The sequence below is a fragment of the Nymphalis io genome, chromosome 9, assembly GCF_905147045.1.
Source record: "Nymphalis io chromosome 9, ilAglIoxx1.1, whole genome shotgun sequence".
NCBI lineage: Eukaryota > Metazoa > Arthropoda > Insecta > Lepidoptera > Nymphalidae > Nymphalis > Nymphalis io.
Genome location: NC_065896.1, coordinates 367,171 through 385,142, shown reverse-complemented (window position 1 = coordinate 385,142; position 17,972 = coordinate 367,171). Strand labels below are relative to the sequence as shown.

General features: G+C 34.4%; 2 protein-coding genes across 4 annotated transcripts; both read right to left on the bottom strand.

Annotated features, from left to right (window-relative positions):
• Positions 1-1,961: 1,961 nt before the first annotated feature.
• Positions 1,962-8,709, bottom strand: LOC126770732 (ecdysone oxidase-like). Of its 3 annotated transcripts, none has more exons than XM_050490256.1 (4): positions 8,654-8,709; positions 5,108-5,234; positions 4,585-4,715; positions 1,962-4,330 (listed from the first exon to the last, which is right to left on the bottom strand). In XM_050490256.1, exons 2-4 carry the CDS (start codon positions 5,229-5,231, stop codon positions 2,789-2,791), a joined length of 1,797 nt encoding a protein of 598 aa, XP_050346213.1. In that variant the 5' UTR covers positions 5,232-5,234; positions 8,654-8,709; the 3' UTR covers positions 1,962-2,788. The 3 variants fall into 3 exon arrangements, with proteins under 3 accessions (XP_050346213.1, XP_050346212.1, XP_050346214.1); XM_050490255.1 differs by lacking the exon at positions 8,654-8,709 and adding an exon at positions 7,211-7,409; XM_050490257.1 differs by lacking the exon at positions 8,654-8,709 and adding an exon at positions 5,583-5,758.
• A 3,442-nt stretch (positions 8,710-12,151) lies between these two features.
• On the bottom strand, positions 12,152-17,371 carry LOC126770921 (uncharacterized). The gene is made up of 8 exons (XM_050490533.1): positions 16,789-17,371; positions 16,515-16,663; positions 15,848-15,996; positions 15,065-15,213; positions 14,331-14,496; positions 13,720-13,983; positions 12,726-13,645; positions 12,152-12,351 (listed from the first exon to the last, which is right to left on the bottom strand). The coding sequence occupies exons 1-8, from the start codon at positions 17,100-17,102 to the stop codon at positions 12,225-12,227; spliced, it is 2,238 nt and encodes a 745-aa protein (XP_050346490.1). The 5' UTR covers positions 17,103-17,371; the 3' UTR covers positions 12,152-12,224.
• Positions 17,372-17,972: the final 601 nt, after the last annotated feature.

Genomic DNA, 17,972 nt, shown 5'->3' with positions numbered 1-17,972 from the left:
GTCTAGTCTGTTAGCTACCATGATTAGAATTTTGTTTGAGCTGGCCCGGACCCTGTGAACCAAGGATGCACACTTTTTTTATAGCAATTTAAAGATAAATTTAAATTAAAATTTACTAGAAATGATTTGACACCGTATGTTTATAACGTTATCGGAGGTTATATCTTGATACGATAATATTGCAAATAATATTTACAAAAGCAATTTCATTTTTATAGTACTCTATAAATAATTTTAAATAAATCCTTTATTCAAGTACACTCTTACAACCTTTAAATCGTCATAATATTAAATCAAATGTAACGCTCATGTCCATCTTTACCGGACTACTAATTATAAACAAGTAAAGTAAAACCCCGTAAGTCCTACAGCTGGACAAAAGCCTTCTCTCCTCTTAAGGTTTGGGTCTTATTCCATTACACTGCTCCACTGAGAGTTGGTAGATACTTAAATCGTAGAATTTATCTCGTGCTTGACCAACACATTGAGCTGCGTTATAGAATAGGTCGAATCCTACTTTAGACTAGAAGTATCCCTTTAACCAAACCAAAAGATACCTTATTTTATTCATTATGTATGTCAGACTAACTAATAAACTGATGATTGTTTTGCGATATTAAAGGTTATATCCAATATTGCTAAAATGTGGCAATTGTTATTGTTAGATAACGTTTAATTATTGACTTGGAACAGCCCGCCCAGCCGGCCCGCCGGGCTTTTGTGGTTGGCCCACTTGATGTTACTTCATTTTCAACTATTTTAAATTTCAAAGGTTTTTATTAATATCAAAATAATTCGAATTAAACAACTGCCTTTGGCCACGGACACTGCAGTGTTTGAAATGGCATGAAATGTAAAAAAAATGTTCAACTTGTGACAATCCTGTAACCTAAGAAATCATTACTTAGATATTTTTGTTTGCGGCCCGCGACACTATAACTAACGCGTGTTTGTGGCCCCTTGTATAAGGTTGAGTATTGCTGACTTACAATATTAAATGGTTAATTCTTCTTTCAAAGTCTCTGTCGGTTAGTTCAATCTAGCCAAGGTAGTATCTTAGTGATATGAGTGTATGCATTATTTATGCTATTTTTATGACATGATTTAGAATGCTCAGGTTTTTTTATAAAATAATAACTTCTACTTATGAAGGTTAAACTTAACCCAAGTGACTGATATTATGATCCATTAAACCTCTAGTCATGTAGAGGTCATACACCGCGGTTACTTCTTCTTTTAGTATTGAGCCTTTTCTAAACGTGCGGCATCACTGCGTTTTTTTTTTTTAAAATAGGTACTGTATATGTATGTATATACATAAATCCCGACTGGACTTGTCTTAATCGTGAGTGAGCCAACTTAACTATTAGTTCCCAAGATAGATGGTGCGTGGGCGTTGCAAGGGCGTGGTTAATATTGTTTGAAAAAAAAACACCATTTATTACATTCAAACGTTTATTATCATAATTGTTTTAATTCTTAAAAATGTCGAAACAAAATGAAATTGTGCGCTCATTTCAAATAGTCTCGCTTCGCCCGCGTCAGTGCACGCTCATTAATAATGCCGAAGTGTTCGTTGAGAAATTGGAAAAATATTACGTCAAGAACGTTAAAAAAAGAATGGGATATCGTATTATCGGTAAATAAAAGTGTTTATTGATTTATATTTGTTTTTTCTTACGACTTAATATACAATGCAATATTTGATTTTGATTTAGTAATACGCCAAATCTCAAGGACCGCATTTTAAGTGTAAGAACTATGCATAACAGCCTTCTTTTATTTTACTCGTATAATACAAATGGCCCTGTTCTTAGTCAATGGAGTCGATTTTTTTTTTATTATGTTTAATTTTTTAATTAATAATTTTGAACTTTTTTGTGTTAAAATTTTTGACAAATATTTTTACATTATATATTAAAATATAGTTTTTAATTTAGAAATTCTAAAAATTAGTCGTTTAAAAGCTTTTAGAAAAGTTTATAGATGTTCGTTTACATTATATCGTAGAGAAAACAACAGAAAACGTAAAATCGAATTAAAAAAAAACTACAATTAACTAAATTTATTCCAAGTAAATTAATGTTTTTCCTGCTGTTGTCATGTCAGTTTAAAAATAAATATATTTTTAAAGTTTTAAGAGTGATCCGTAGTAGATACACCCTGAAACTTGAAAAAAAGTTTCCCGGGCTGGTAGCTCGCTACCCAATCACCTTAATCTAAATAGGTACCTACTTAGTTTCGATAAAATGTTCTACTAATACTTTTTGAACCAAAAAATTAAATAAATAATTTTCCCAGTAAATATTTGTTTCATTGATTTAAACATATTTACGCTGAGATAAAAGTATAAATACGCGTTTAGAACACAATTTAACAAACTCTTATAAAAATAATTAAACGTCGTATAAAATTAAACAGTATAAATAATATTCGCCTCCAGTCTTGTAACAGACTAATTTCAGTTGTAAAATTTTATTTCTTTTTGTTTACTACTTTGTGAAAACAATTTTAAGCAATCCGCGTAAGATTGAATTTACAAAAATTGTTTATTGTATAATTATAAATACTTATATAGAATTGCCGAGTGTTTAGTGACAGTTTCGAGTGTTTTATATATCAATGACCATCGCCCAAAAAATACAAGTGTTACGATGGTAGGTACTGCACACACGTACATTAAAACTACTAATAAAGTTTATTAAGCTTACATCACATACACCTAATCACGAACGTCATTTATTTTATACTTAAACAAATTGTCAGATGTATTCATTTAATTACAATTTTAGGAATCGATAATCTTATAATATTCTTTAATGTAGTCCGCCGCTTTCTCAGCTATCATTACGACGGGAGAATTCGTGTTACCTCGAACTACTGTTGGCATTACACTGGCATCAGCTACCCTCAGTCCAACAATTCCTTTAACTTTTAATTCTGAATCCACAACTGTTCCCATAGCGGCCGTGCCAACAGCGTGCCAAGCAGACATCGCTGTAGCCCTCGCGAGGCATTCCAAACGTTTTCTTTCAAACAAATCATTACATTGTTCTATGTCAAATACGACAACAGAAGCATTTTTCGAGTTGAAATGGGAGGTGTTGGCTATTGACCAAGCTGTTTGTATGGCATCGGGATAATAATCTAAATCGCTACTATTATTAAAAGTTCCTGAATAAATGAGCGGAGGATCGAGAGGATCGAGGGACTGCAAGCGCACTCGACCTCTGGACTTCGGCTTAAGATTTACAACGGCTAATGAAAGGATTTCAAAATCTCTGTTTAGGGAATCGATTTTTTCACAAATGCCTTCATTGAAACCTAAAATTTCTAGACATGGGTTATAAAAAGCACTATTAGCGGTCATACATGTAGGATAAATAGCGAAATCTGGTACATTCAGAGATTTATTGTAAGATATGTACGCTCCCAAATCAGAAGTTCTAACAAGAGATCCGCTTCGATCATAAAGATACTTAATGGTCTCCATATGAACGTTCTTTTTATCTAAGTCGCACGTCCCATTTTGCGCTGCTAAATACGTCAGTACCATGACGTGATCGTGAAGATTTTCTCCAACAGGCAAATCTTTGATGACGCTTATACCCATTTCTTCTAAATGCTCTTTAGGTCCAATTCCTGAGAGGAGCAATAATTTTGCAGTATTAAACGTTCCTGCGGATATAATAATTTCCTTATCGGCATAGAAAATAAATTCGTCGTCTTCTAATAATACTTTGACACCATACGCCGTTTCGTTGTGAACTAATATCTTAGCAACAAGCGCGTTTTTTAAAACGAACAAGTTTTTTTTTTCCGATGCTTTGTTGAGAAGAGCAGTAAGAGAACTGTGTCTTTTACCATCTTTTATAGTATGAGAGAATCTTCCTGCGCCTATCGTGGATGGATTTGTCATATCTTTAACAATACTAAAATTCAGTTCCTTAAATGCCTCAAGAAATTTATCGGTAGTAAAAGTAGAGTCAGTCGAACCAGTAACTTCAATTTCTCCATCAAAACCATGAAAACTAGCCAGGTCTCGATTGATAGTGATTCTTTCGTCAGTCAAATTTTCTGTTTTTTTGAAGTATGTTAGAACATTATTCCAACTCCAATTCTCTCCGACTATGGAGGCCCATTCATCATAATCAGCCGGGAAGCCACGAGAGTAAATCATGTCGTTGATGGATCCACTGCCTCCCAGCATCTTACCACGCGGTTGTCTCTGACTGCCATTTTGAAGAGCTTGGCTTGAATAATTGTCATTTGTTGAGGTGAAATTCCAATCGTAATTACTTCTTTTCATAATGTCCTTGAAGCCAGGAATCTTAAAAGTTAGGAAATTATTATAAGATAGATAAATAACCATATCGATAATCCACTGACACATCGTGAGAATAATATTCAGATACTAAAATAATTCCACTATTTATACATATTCTTTGCAAATAAATAATAAATTTTATTATTATAGTTCAACCGTTTTATTAATAATCAACCCTTGGGCTTGGGAAGTACGCCAATAGGTCAGTTAGTGATTCTTTTATATATAATAATAATATATACTGATAATAAACTTACGATACTATCTTGGGGTGGATCGCCTCCAGCCTCCAGCAGCAGGACATTGACCGACAACGCAGACAACCTGGCCGCCAAGGTGGCCCCGGCAGTGCCGCCACCCACCACGATGAAATCAAAATGGGTCCCATCTAACAATATGTAATCCACGAACATATCAGTTATAGCAATTTAAAGATATAGGAAGGGCTTTTATGGTTAGCTCACTTGATGTTAATAATGTTTATTTTCATCTATTTTAAATTTTAAAGATTTTTATTAACATCTAAATGAATAATTGGAATTAAACAACTATTGTAAATTCTTCGGAGAAGCCTTTATCCAGCAGTGGACTATTTCCGGCTGATATGATGACGATGACACGAAAAATTGCCAAAACGGTTTTGATTTATGTACATCCACATATATTAGTTTGTGAATTTTTAAGAGGGTCCTGTAAACGTAAGTTCGAAACGCAAATAATGAAATGTATGACTGAACATAGGGAACACTTAATATTATTATGCGATATGTGTCTACTTACTTTGAACGTCAGCCTGCGGAGGCCAAGGCTCCTGTAAAAGGCACGTGGATGCGGCGAGAAACTGCAATGCTGCGGCGAATGTGGCACCAGACGCGCCGCCGCCGTCACATCCTACTTCCCTCATAATCTACAAGAAATTATAAACTATTTAAATTAATAATTAAGTATCCTTACCAATTCTCCGTTAAATATATACAACACGGCAAGGTTACTAATCCGATAAAACTGTTATGATATTAAATATATAATAAACTGAACATTATCAAGGAGAGCTCGAGGTCGAGGAAGTCTTCTTGTCTGAACGTTATACGAGTGTAAGAAAAATCCTGTCCGACCCGTGAAGTGGTTATTAGGTTTCGTGAATCGGTTCTATTCATGTAATCATTTTTAAAATACTAAGTAAAAAAAAATTAAATTAATAACGAAAATCACATGGTAACACAGGCGTGGGCGACAGCGCTCGCTAGTTACTTACCCATCGGGTATCGAGGAGACGCAGACTTGATTAGCTGTTCTTAACGTTTAGTTACAGCGGTAAGAGACTGAATTTTATGCAGCTATGAAAAGAGGACGCCCGAAGATGTGGCAAAGACGTAGTTCCTTGTGTTTACCACCAACAGCTATACAGGTCTGGCACCGCTGCACATAGTTGTCACAGACACGTTGTAGTAATAGTCATTTCTACCCAGACACGTTAACATATTGAAATACTCTTGATTAGAATACCACATATCGCGGAACACAAGCACAGATACGAAATGACCACTCTAAAGCAATTTACGCATTAAACTGAGTGACTTCAGGTGTCACGTGCCTACGTTACGCGAGCCCTGCCGCGTCTTTGAAGAAGCCGACAAGGCCTTTCGGCATGAACCGGTGTGTCGGCTTAACAAAGCGAAATTTGTGCAAATGATAAGAAAGCTACTCTAAGGATAAGACTTACACTCACACTTACTGAGTGTTTTTGTTTTAATTTATTATTTCTTTCTTTTTAATATAATATATTTTATTATATAATAGTAAGGCGGACGAGCATATGGGCATACCTGCCACCTGATAGTACGTGATCACCAACGCCCATAGACATTGGCATTTTAGGCATGTTTTAGTAAGTCGAGGGAACTTTATTGTATTATGACAAAAATGTTTATTACTTATAAGTATAAAATTACTGTGCGTTTCCTGACAAAGTTAATAAATAAATAAAGAAAATAAATAAAACACGCGTTAATGTCCAAGTGGCTCCGATCGCTTAAGAGTGTGAGCTGGCTGATTTGTATGGCTTTATATTTTAGTCAGCAGACAATAGGCCAATATAATACATGCATGCATGCATTTCAAAAAATTTGCTCGATGATGGGGAATTAGGGCACTTCGGGTCGGACAGGTAGTTTTTTTACACGTTGTATAGATCGATATTTAACTGTTTCCAGGCGCGACACTACGTGTAGTATTTCACAAAATTTCGTCTAAAGCGACTGCACAATTTATTATTCGCAGGTAAATGAATTCATCGGTTACCTTCATGATTATAAAATATTTGTATTGACAAAAAAATATTTCTACAATATAATTAAATCTAAATAAGCATCTAGGACTGGCATTCATTTATATAAAAGTGTAATAAAATATTAAAACAAAGAACTATCTAAAAATGATAAAAATACACGAAAATTTCAAAGATAAAAATACAATACAAATGCAAATATTTGTTAGTTTTTTTTTATAGAACAACAACTATCCTCCGTTAAATATTTTTATATGCAACATAAAATAATTGTCACTACTTCGACATGGAAATATATATTTGTGAGTGGGAACCCTCTCGGCGAAAAATTAACATTTCTGTACACATTAGGTATTATTAGATTCATGAAGTATCACTGTATCACTTTACGAAACTATTATGTTAAATTAAGAAGTTCCCCCTGCTCTTATTAATTAAAACACTTATACTATTACCATAAACGTACCGTAAAACATAAATTGCCTATTTTATTTTTAAATTAATTAATATGAAAAAACTTGAACGGTGTTATAAATACTTTTTTCAACACAAAAATGGCGCTTAAAAAAGATAAAAGGATAAAGATAGTGACTTACTTTTCACTCGCTGTATAAAACTGTGACAAAATACTACGTAACGTTTTATCACAGATTCAATAAAATATCTCAACCGTGTTTATCTAATGTGGTTATGTCGATATCTGATTAGTTGAAGAACATTTATAGGAAAATCTGCAGCGAATGTTATTATTATATAGTTTTCCACATATCGCAGGTTGTTGAACTCGACGACAATGCAAATGGAAAATACTTATGTGACACGTTGAAGGGTATTTTACAAACATTTTCCGTTTACACACTTACGCGTGATAAAATTCATAATAAATACATTATTTATAATAAAGGTAATTTTACGGAAAGCATAAGTTCATTAACACTGAAATCGTCAGTCTTTCAAATTATTTTAATATACTATAATAATAATCTGCTCGGAGCCGTGCAAGTTGCCATAGTTAACTTCCGAGAACAGTGGTCGGCAAACCGCGGCCCGCAAGTTGTATGTGACTCTTTGACTCCACAAAGTGTTAAGTGCAGGTACGGAATATTACTAATTATCTTGCCTAGTAAAAGACGAGTATTTTTTTTTAAATGCAAGCCTATTAAATGGGGCACATTTATAGAAAGTAAACATAGCACGGCTAGGCGCTCGCAAACATGAGTTTTGTTATTATGTTATCTCCGCGTAATTGCTTGCTCCGAAATGTTGTTGTTATTGTTGAATAAATTTAAATTGGCTCTTTTGGATGACAAATTGAAGTTTTGGGTTCTTCAGCCAAAACCAATATACAAAAAATACAAACACCACAAAATAAACTCATAAAGACAATTTAAATACAACTACTTAAAAACCTACCTACTATAAAAATTTATAAGGACACAAAACTAATTAACCTAACTCGAATCTATAAATATAACAACTGCATTCATATTAGAAAAAAAAAATCATAAGCGAATGACTATTCTAATAACATATGTCCTATACATATGTTCAATCCCATCAAGAACAAACTACGGCAAAAAAAATATTTTGTTTCAAGGAGCTCCCACCTACAATAATTTGCCGAAGGATATCAACATATAAAATCTCTTCATAATTTTAAAAAATGTCTTAAAAGCCACATTTTATAGGATTCCTCTTAAAATTCAATTTAATATTATATAAAATTAATCTAAATAAACAAAATTGTAACTAATATAATATAATACCTAATAACCCTACACTACTCCTAATTTAAAACAATTACTTACTTATGTTACTTATACATATATATTATGTAAAATAAAACTACTACTCTACTATGTAGGTATACTAAGATAATATTCATAAGTATTAGTGAATACTGTTAACGCACACTTATTATATTCAATAATATATTCTACATAAGACAAAAATTATTTAATATTAAATTAGTTAATTTATATATATTTATAAGCATAATCATAAATTAATAAACACATTATATATTATACATTACCTACCAATATAATAAATAATCGTACACCAATTTAAAAATATCAGATAAATCTAACGTGTCACCTCCCTTAGTTATAATTACTTTGTATACGCACTAAATTTTTTACTAGACTACCCTACTTCACGTCACAAAATATTCATACTTATTTGCAATGTACTGATATTATTTGGTTATGGTAACATTCCTCGTATTACATGGACGCATATTCGTTTTAATTTTTCTACTTATTGTTTTATAATCTCTGTAAGTGATTTAAATGTAAATCTTTTGAGAAATTAAATGTCTCCTTGTCTTCGTAAACACGATGAAAACCAAGAAATATGTTTCGTATATTATTAAGTTAACAGATGAACATACATCTATATAAATAAAATTCAAAATATCAAGAAAGAATACAAAATGTTAAAATTTTGCTTTTATACCAAATATGCAAAGGAAAAGGAACCAAAGGAATGAAAAACACGTCTGTGGAGTTTATTTAGACAAAGAAAATCTAAGATGGCTGGTAATCGCTGACCGCCAACATTTTGAATCAAGGGACTGTACTTGGACTGGACTTGCATATAAAGAAGTTCACGGGAAGTGATCCCGTCCCATTTAGTTAAGTAGTATGTCATAGACGAAGGTGTATGACCGATTGATGGAATACAATTATAGATAACTATTCTAAGGCCACAATAGTTTAAGGACACATCGATAGAACTGATAGCCGCCCATTAGTTGTTAATTATCTTATCTCAATAGTTTTGTGTTTCAAATACTGCCTGTGGCTTTGCCTGCGATATTTAAACATTTTCTTTTTTGATTAAAAATTATTGATTGTCATTGTTGATTTGACATTCGAAAGAAGAGACACATGATTGTTTAGCTAATCACTGTAATCATTGATTGACATTGTTGATTAGACATTCGACAACTTCATAAAAATTTGGCAAGGACCTTCTCGCCTCTTGAGAGGAAGGTTTAGGTCTTATTTCACCATACTTCTTTTATGAAACCAGTATTGGAATTTGCGAAATGGGGGGCAAAATTGGTAGAAACATAAATTACAGCATAAAATATGATACATGTATGTTTCCTCTAAATATTTTCCATGCTGCTAAATGGTGAGGATATGTTCCTATCTTCGGCTTAGGTTAACGTGTCTTAACCAATCTGCAATCTCGGCTCGGGATCGGGATCGGGATAAAATGTAGTCGTCGTATGTCGAGAAGATTCGCTCTGTACAATAAATACAAAGCGAATCTTAAAATCAATCTGACTTGGGTTGTTGGAATATTTGTATTGTATTTGAAAATATTAATAACACATGATCAGATGTTGAACAAACAAATAACTAAAAAAATATGCCAAATTATTCATAACTAGCAGTTGCCCGCGGCTTCGCTCGCGCTGAAGTATAAGTAAAGAATAAAGGATTGTTTAGAATCCGAATTGGTCTGATTTTAAAGTAGAAACATAAAATGTCATTCTGATTAGAAAAATGTATATAAGTTTTTTTTACAGATCGATGATTATTTTTTTAATAAACATCAGTGAACTTAATGTGAATTCCTGTAGTTTGACATATTATATTTTATAGTGACTTGGGATGACATATTTACTTCGTCAGCAGACGGTCTTTCCACCCAGCTTGCTACCCAGGCAGCTGACGATTGGTTTCGTATTTTCAAATATTAAAGCATTTACATAGTTTAGTTTCATCCGGTGTACTATGACTTTATTTTTCATATTTTTTTACAAGTTCATGTGAGCAGCTGACGCATCTCCACGATGCAGCTGACAATTCTCTTCCAGCTCGGTATGATGTTAACTATTAATCAGTTTTGACACTGCTTAGCTGTTTAGCTAATCACGTGTCTTTTTCTTTCGGATGTCAAATCAACAATGACAATCATTACAATCAACAATGACAGTGATTAGTTTTATTACTTGCACCTCCCTAGGAGTACGTATATACATGGATGTTGACTTATAGGTCATAAGTTAGCGAAGCCGCGAGTCGCTCGTAACTTATATTATTCAAAACAAAAATATTAACTTAAGACCAATAGGAAAAAAAAACCGAGTTAATAATTGCAACTTAAAGCCTTAAGCCAGTATATGTTTAATTTATTTATTTATTCATTTATTAAGGATCTCCAACAAAGGATACACACTTACGAGTACATTACATCGTGAAAAAAAATGTTTTAAAATATGTGTGCTCCATCAACTAAAGGAGACCACAGCAAGCAATTCAGTAAATTACTAATTTTGTAAAACAGACAGAAAATAAAAATAAATAATTGTTTTGGTTTTGGTAATTCGCAAATAGCCAACCTATCTTTAAAAGAAGCTTTTGAAATCACAGACAGACACTTCAATTTTATTTATATGTGTAAATAAAATGACGTTAGCGCATCTAGTTTAGACTATTAAAGCAAATGTTTGCCTCATATGACTTCTATTTGTGCCTAAAAACCTCTGTGTTGACTGTCACACGTAGTTGCTATTTGCGTACTTAAATACCTAGTTATTAAGTTGCGAGCTCATAACACTGCCCTTTCTTTCTACAGAGTTAAATCCTTTCGTATCCTTCATACACACTTCGATTAAAAGTATTTCAGTTTACCTATGAGACAAAACGCCTCCACGTAATCGTTTCATTTAATAGATTAATGAATAAATTTATTAAAATATTTTTAATTAAAAACCAATGAATATAAAGCAAAATAAAAAAAACAGAGTTCGTTACTAAAATAATGATATTTTTTATCCTTATGTAACGAGGCAGTACAAAGTGGTGCAGAGGGGGTGTGACGTCATGCCGTCACGGCATACGTGTCGGTCCGACGAGATGTTTCATACCAAAAATTCAAGGCCAACAAAAAGGCTTCGATAATATCTATAGACTCACTACATTTCACGTCAAAGAGCAACACCGAGATTATAACTGAGACTCATTCGACTTCTTCGTTAGGATGAAAATCTAATTTTAACCGTTTCTTACCACTCTTCTATTTTCAGGAATGTCCTCTACTGTTTAAACTTCACGTCTTTCGTCTTCACCTACTAGCCGTTTCAAAGATAAGATTTCTATTGGGTTATTAAATATCTAGAATATTTTTTTAATTCAGTAAGAAAAACGTCGTGGAATTTAGTTGTGTATGTATTAAATATAGTATTATTTACTTTTATTTTATAGTACAGGAAGGCGGACGAGCATCTTGGCCACCTAATGGTAAGTGGTCACCGACACCCACACACATTGGCACTGTAAGAAATTTTAACTACCACTTACATTGCCAATGCGCCACCAACCTTGGGAACAAGATGTTATATCCCTTGTGCCTGTAATGACACTGGCTCACTTACCCTCAAACCGGAACACAACAATAACAAGTGCTGCTGTTTTGCGGTAGAATATCTGATGAGTGGGAGGTTGTTACTATATAGACGAGTCTACACTTAGCACTATCAGTCACAAATCAAAATTAATCGTACAAAATTGAAAAACAAGTTAATATTGTATTTATTTTATTAGTGTATATTTTTCCTTATACGTTTAGGAAAATTGATTAATTATCATTTGCTTAATCATTCTCAGAATGATTCCTTGCGCAAATTCCGAAATAGCCCAAGAGTATCGGTCCCTCGGCGAGGCCGGTCCGGCAGTTGATAGACGTCACGCGGGCCCCGGGCAGCGGGACCTCGTAGTACCTGGCAAGTGGCAACATTTCATAGATTCTACATTTTTAAAACTCTTAATGTATTCAACACATGTGCCTCGTTGTTCTTCTAGTGATGGCTAGTTTATAGATCTCGAGAGATTGACAACACAATTAAATTATGAAAATTGTAATTTTTTTACTACACTTATTATTACTAAAACACTGAATACAATTGACATGTTATGTTCATGTCAATTTCCGTCTCCGAATAAAATAAAACAAAGGCTTTCAAATTCAACTTTAGGAAGTTTGTGTTAGTCTATAAAAACCTAGTTCTTTAATTTTTAAATTTCCCCTTCTCTCATAATACCTAAGAGTATAATCGTATAGTAATTATGAAACATGAAACTGTTGAGCAATTACCTAACTTTCCATCCGTATGCGTTCGCAACGGGCATGTAAAAACCCGGTTCGTTCAGCACCACGTACTTCTGTAATTCTCTGAACCCAGAGTCCGCTGGGTCACTCAAGGGGTACAGGTTCATGACTTCGGCAGCGGAAGCAGCTTCGGACTCGTGCGGCACGCTGCGACCCACCAACACCACTTTCTTATATTTATTCATCATATCCGTTAAATAGAGCTTCAAGTTTAAAAACTGGTTCTCATGTCCCATTAAATTTTTGGTCACCACACATACGATTAAATTGTTCTTACTATGGAAATCGCAAAAGAATAACCGGGACAGTCGATGTTCTCTGTTCACTGTGTCACAGGGGTTCACTTTGAGGCAGGAGCCCCCGAGGAAGCTGTCTTCGTAGAACGGCTCCAGGCACTCCAACTCCGTCGAAACGTAAGCCAAAGCGTACCTCGTCTTGCTCGTTTTATTCCCTAATCGTAAGTTCACCGACATTTGCACCATGGATCGCCCCGACGTCGCGAGAGAGCTCTTGTCGGGCTCGCTCGTCTCTTCCGCGGGCGCCGTCCTCGCTGCTTTCGACCGGAACAAATTTCGTAACGCGTTCTGCATTTTCCGCTTGACGCTGATGCGACCTTCTTGAGTTTCATTCGTCACTTCGATTGTCTCTTCTTGAGTCAGAACGGTCAGGCTGTCTTCTTTTAGGGATAGCGATACCTCCTTACTCTTTCCAGGAACTAGTTCAACCCTACTGACCTCGAGCGACCGTCTGTATTTGAGAATACCGGCTTTGTTTTTCAGAAAGCCGATACGAGAGAGATGAGCGATGTTGTCCTGAGTTGATAAGAGATAACCATGAGGCCCGTAGGACGAGTTCGGCTGATACTGCATGTGGCGTAAATTGTACCAAGGCCCTGGACAAATTACCTGAAAACAATACAAACAACTTACAATTAGGCGTACCACAGCATTATGTTACTAATGACAGTCACAAATTTTACCTCTCCATATAATCGCCTCTTTTTCCCCTGTCCCCTGCAAAAGGAGGTCTGAAAAGGTAAAACGGTGGGCAGCTTGGTATTAAGGTACGGCCACAAGCTGCACCAAAGCGCTCGGTCTCGGAGCAGAAACCTTTCGTAGGTGTCCAGATCTTCCGCATTTTCTATTGTGTTAATATCGCCAACGTCTTCGGACATGGCCTCGTGAGTCCAAGCCGGTGCAAATATCGCAAGCGAACAACCATACGTAAAGGCCACTTGTATGGCCTAAAAATAAAAAATATAAAAGTAAATTGATAAATACAACAAAAAATAACATAACTATACAATCAAAACATCAGATGCCTTCTAAAAATTATTGTCGAAGTGAAATGAAATTTCGTCCAAATTTGGTCGTCTAAAAGTCGAAAGGCAATATAAAAGAGATTATAATTATAATAACAAGCGATTGTCTACGTCATTTTCCAATTGCCAATTGTTGGTTACGTGTCGAATACATTTTCATATATTTTGGTGTTTTCTACGAACGAAATCATCAATCAGTACGGTATGTGGCATTTATAGATATAGAATAATAACACATAAAGGGTACATGTTAAAAATCATAATCGTACCTCCTGTGTGTTGAATTGTCCACCGCCATAAAAATTTCGTCCCCAAACATCAATACCAATAAATAAATCGGTCAGCCGCTCGCCTGCCGCCACCACGCTGGACTCCACTTCCTTTTCCGACCATGAATAGTTAGTGAAAATTCCATCTACTACGTCGAAATAGCCCCTGAAAATAATAGTAATTATTGTTTATATTGCGAAAAAATCGTCCTGGCAGAGGTGATTACAGCTACCCCATCTCAAACCGAGGGTAAGAGTTGGCTGTGGGCATTTTTGCTGAGGGCGTCCATCAAGCGCCTCAATCAGTTGTATTATTAAAGTTAGGTGACAGTTTACCAGCAAATAAATTACTAATATTATACAAATCTTATTGTTTTATTATGACAATAAATTCTCAATAGCAGCCCGTGCACTCTCGTGCCTCGGAAAATAAAACCGTTTCTTCTGCTGCTGAACTCTTTCCGAACGTGTCTGGCCCACAGGATTATAAGAAGAAGACAACAAAGAGTTGGTTACTCAGCTGTGTTTGTGAACACAATCCTAACTACAATATTTCCTGCTTAGTTGACTCGAGATAGAAATCGTTCAAGAGGAAAACATGTTCATCTTAATTGATACTTATGTTGAATATATACGTGCTAGAAATGGAACGACACAGAAACATTGCTAAACGCATCATATATTTATTTATTATTTAACTGACGACTTACTACAAAAAAATTATATCAAGTAACCTGTTTTTTTCATTGAGTCCGTTTTGCCAATTAAGATGACCATCAACTGTCACGCTGTCATACCAGATCAGCACTGGGTTCTCCAGCTCCTGGTGCAGAATATCGTGCAAGTAGCGGACAAACTGCAATAGTACGGCCGGCTTCGATATCTAATCGAAAAAGTGAAATAAGTAAAATATCCTGTAATAAAAAACACGATGGCTCAATACAAATAGCTCAGTACTCCAAAATTATATCATAGTAGCCGTAACCAGAACCTGTACACCCTAAGCGGCTAACATCGGCTTTCCTACCACATGCATGTTTAAATTTTTTTCAGGGCACCTGATGGTAAGTGGTCACCACCGCCCATCGAAATTGGCAATGTAAGAAATAATAAACATTCCTTACATCGCCAATGCGCCACCAACCTTGGAAACTGAGATGTTATGTCCCTTGAGCCTGTAGTTACACTGGCTCACACACCTTTCAAACCGGAACCCAACAATACCTACTTAACATTGCTGCTTAGCGGCAGAATATCTGATGAGTGAGCACCCCCTATTAATTAATTTAAGTAATAAAGATTATTATTAACAATACGCGTTTTACTTAGACTGCCTCGTTTGTCTATTGGCTAGCTTCTAAAACTATAGATTCTAAGGCCTGACTCAAGCTTCGGTTCATCCCACTAAACGATTTTGAGTTTTTCAATATCAATAGTATTTAGACATTTTCAGTATCAATAGTATTTTTTACATGCTTTCCGAGGCAAAGTGCCTCGGAAAGCATGATTTAGTATACCTTGTTCTCAATGTTAAGAAGCCATCCATCGAACCTTAAGGTCTTAGCGATAGCCACGAGAGCACTTGCAAAGTGTTGCCAGTCATTCTCCGACTGCAGTATTTTATCCCACAATACTACACCTTCCGCCCACTCGGTTATAACAGTACCTAAACATAAAAGAAGAGCCATAAAGTCGATCATTATACAGCCTAATCAAATAAACAGGAACAACCTGTTAATGTCCCAATGCTAGGCAAAGACCTCCTCTCCCTTTTGAGGAGAAGGTTTGGAGCTTATTCCACCACGCTGCTCCAATGCGGGTTGGTAGAATACACATGTGGCATAATTTCAATGAAATTAGACACATGCAGGTTTTCTCACGATGTTTTCCTTCGCCGTCAAGCACGAGATGAATTATAAACTCAAATTAAGCACATGAAAACTCAGTGGTGCTTGCCAGGGTTTGAACCCACGATCATCGGTTAAGATTCTCAGCAGTGTTTTCTCAGCTTTTTCTAATCAAATATATATCAATCTAAATTATTTCAAAGTAATTACTTTGTAACTTATTTCTTTAATAGATATTTCATTTTTTATTAAATACATAATATGGAAAAAATTTAAACATTAATAGTATCATTACAACTTGCAAAATATCATTTTAAATATTGATTTAATGAATTACCAATAACTTGAACCCCATGTGCGTGTCCGACATTAATCCAGCCAAGGGGTGGTATCGTAATGAAATGATGACTGAAGTAACAGAAAATATCAATGGCGCCCCAATTATACAACGTATACGCACTGTAATTACCCGTGCCATCAATTACACTAAAATAAAAAAATAAAATAGAATTATTTTATTAGAGCTAAAAATATTAAAAATAAATTAGAGCAATTATTTAAATGCAACAATATTAAAAAAAAAACATATTATATAACATTCCAAAACTTACGAATCGTCATGATAACCATTAGCCATATCGTGGCAAACCAATGTCTTTGGTATTTTTTTTCTATCTACACGTTCAATTTCTTCTTCCGTTTCCGGATCATAATGACAAAATGTTTGCGGGGTTTCGAGTAAATTTTCGCCAAAAAACTTATTAATATCCGTATTTCGTACTATACTATCACTGTGGGGTTTGATTTCTATGCAAAGAGAACTCCAACTTGGCGGTTCTTGTAGAAAAGACAGAACTTCTTCCAACGTATCAAGTGGTTTGCAGGTTAAGTCTTGATGTTTCCAAATTTTCTTTTCCATTATCATTAACTTATATTGATTACAAATATTATAAAATGTTTTTTCAGCTTAAACAATTAAAAATTCCTTACTCACATTTTCGTAGAGAAATAACAAAGATGTTTGTTTACTCGCGTCTTGTAAATGAATGACTTTGACAAGACATGGCACGATGGCGGGTGATTTGAATAAACACTGAACGAAGAAATAACTTAATAAATAAGCCGAACTAATTAACACGCGAATCAATAAATGCTAACATGTATATATCAAATAATTGTATATTGTTGTTATTTATTATGATAAAAACAATTATTTAAAAAATACAGTTTAACATTTTAGTTCCGTTTTTATTAAATTTTGTTACACAAAACGTAGCGACGTTTTGTTCTACGAATTAAGTGCAAAAGTAATGGTATCGGTGTGGAAGTTAACATATATTTATTATGTTTGTTTGTTCTAGTTTTGATAAACAAATCAGGATGTGTGCTACTTATATTGATAACGAGTAACGACATCTATTGTTTATAGTTTATTCCCACAGTATATCAAATAGATTGTGAACTTCGTAATAAATTACTCATAATGTAAGATTTAACAGCAACCTTATTCTAAATTACAATAAAGCTAAGCATATTTGCACATAGATAAAATAGAGAATATATCAAGTTGACCTTTTTTTTGTAAATGATGTCAGCATTATAATGTATTAGCACAACATTGTACTATTTAAGCGAAAAATTTGAGATCGACTTTTTGTTTATTTTAAGGTTAAGTTAGTATATTATTAATGTGTAGTCTATAAAGTTACTACTGACTCAGCTTAATTGCAAATAGGACAAACCTGAGCCAGCTATAAACTTTATTTTAAAATATTATACGTATAAATTTATTTAT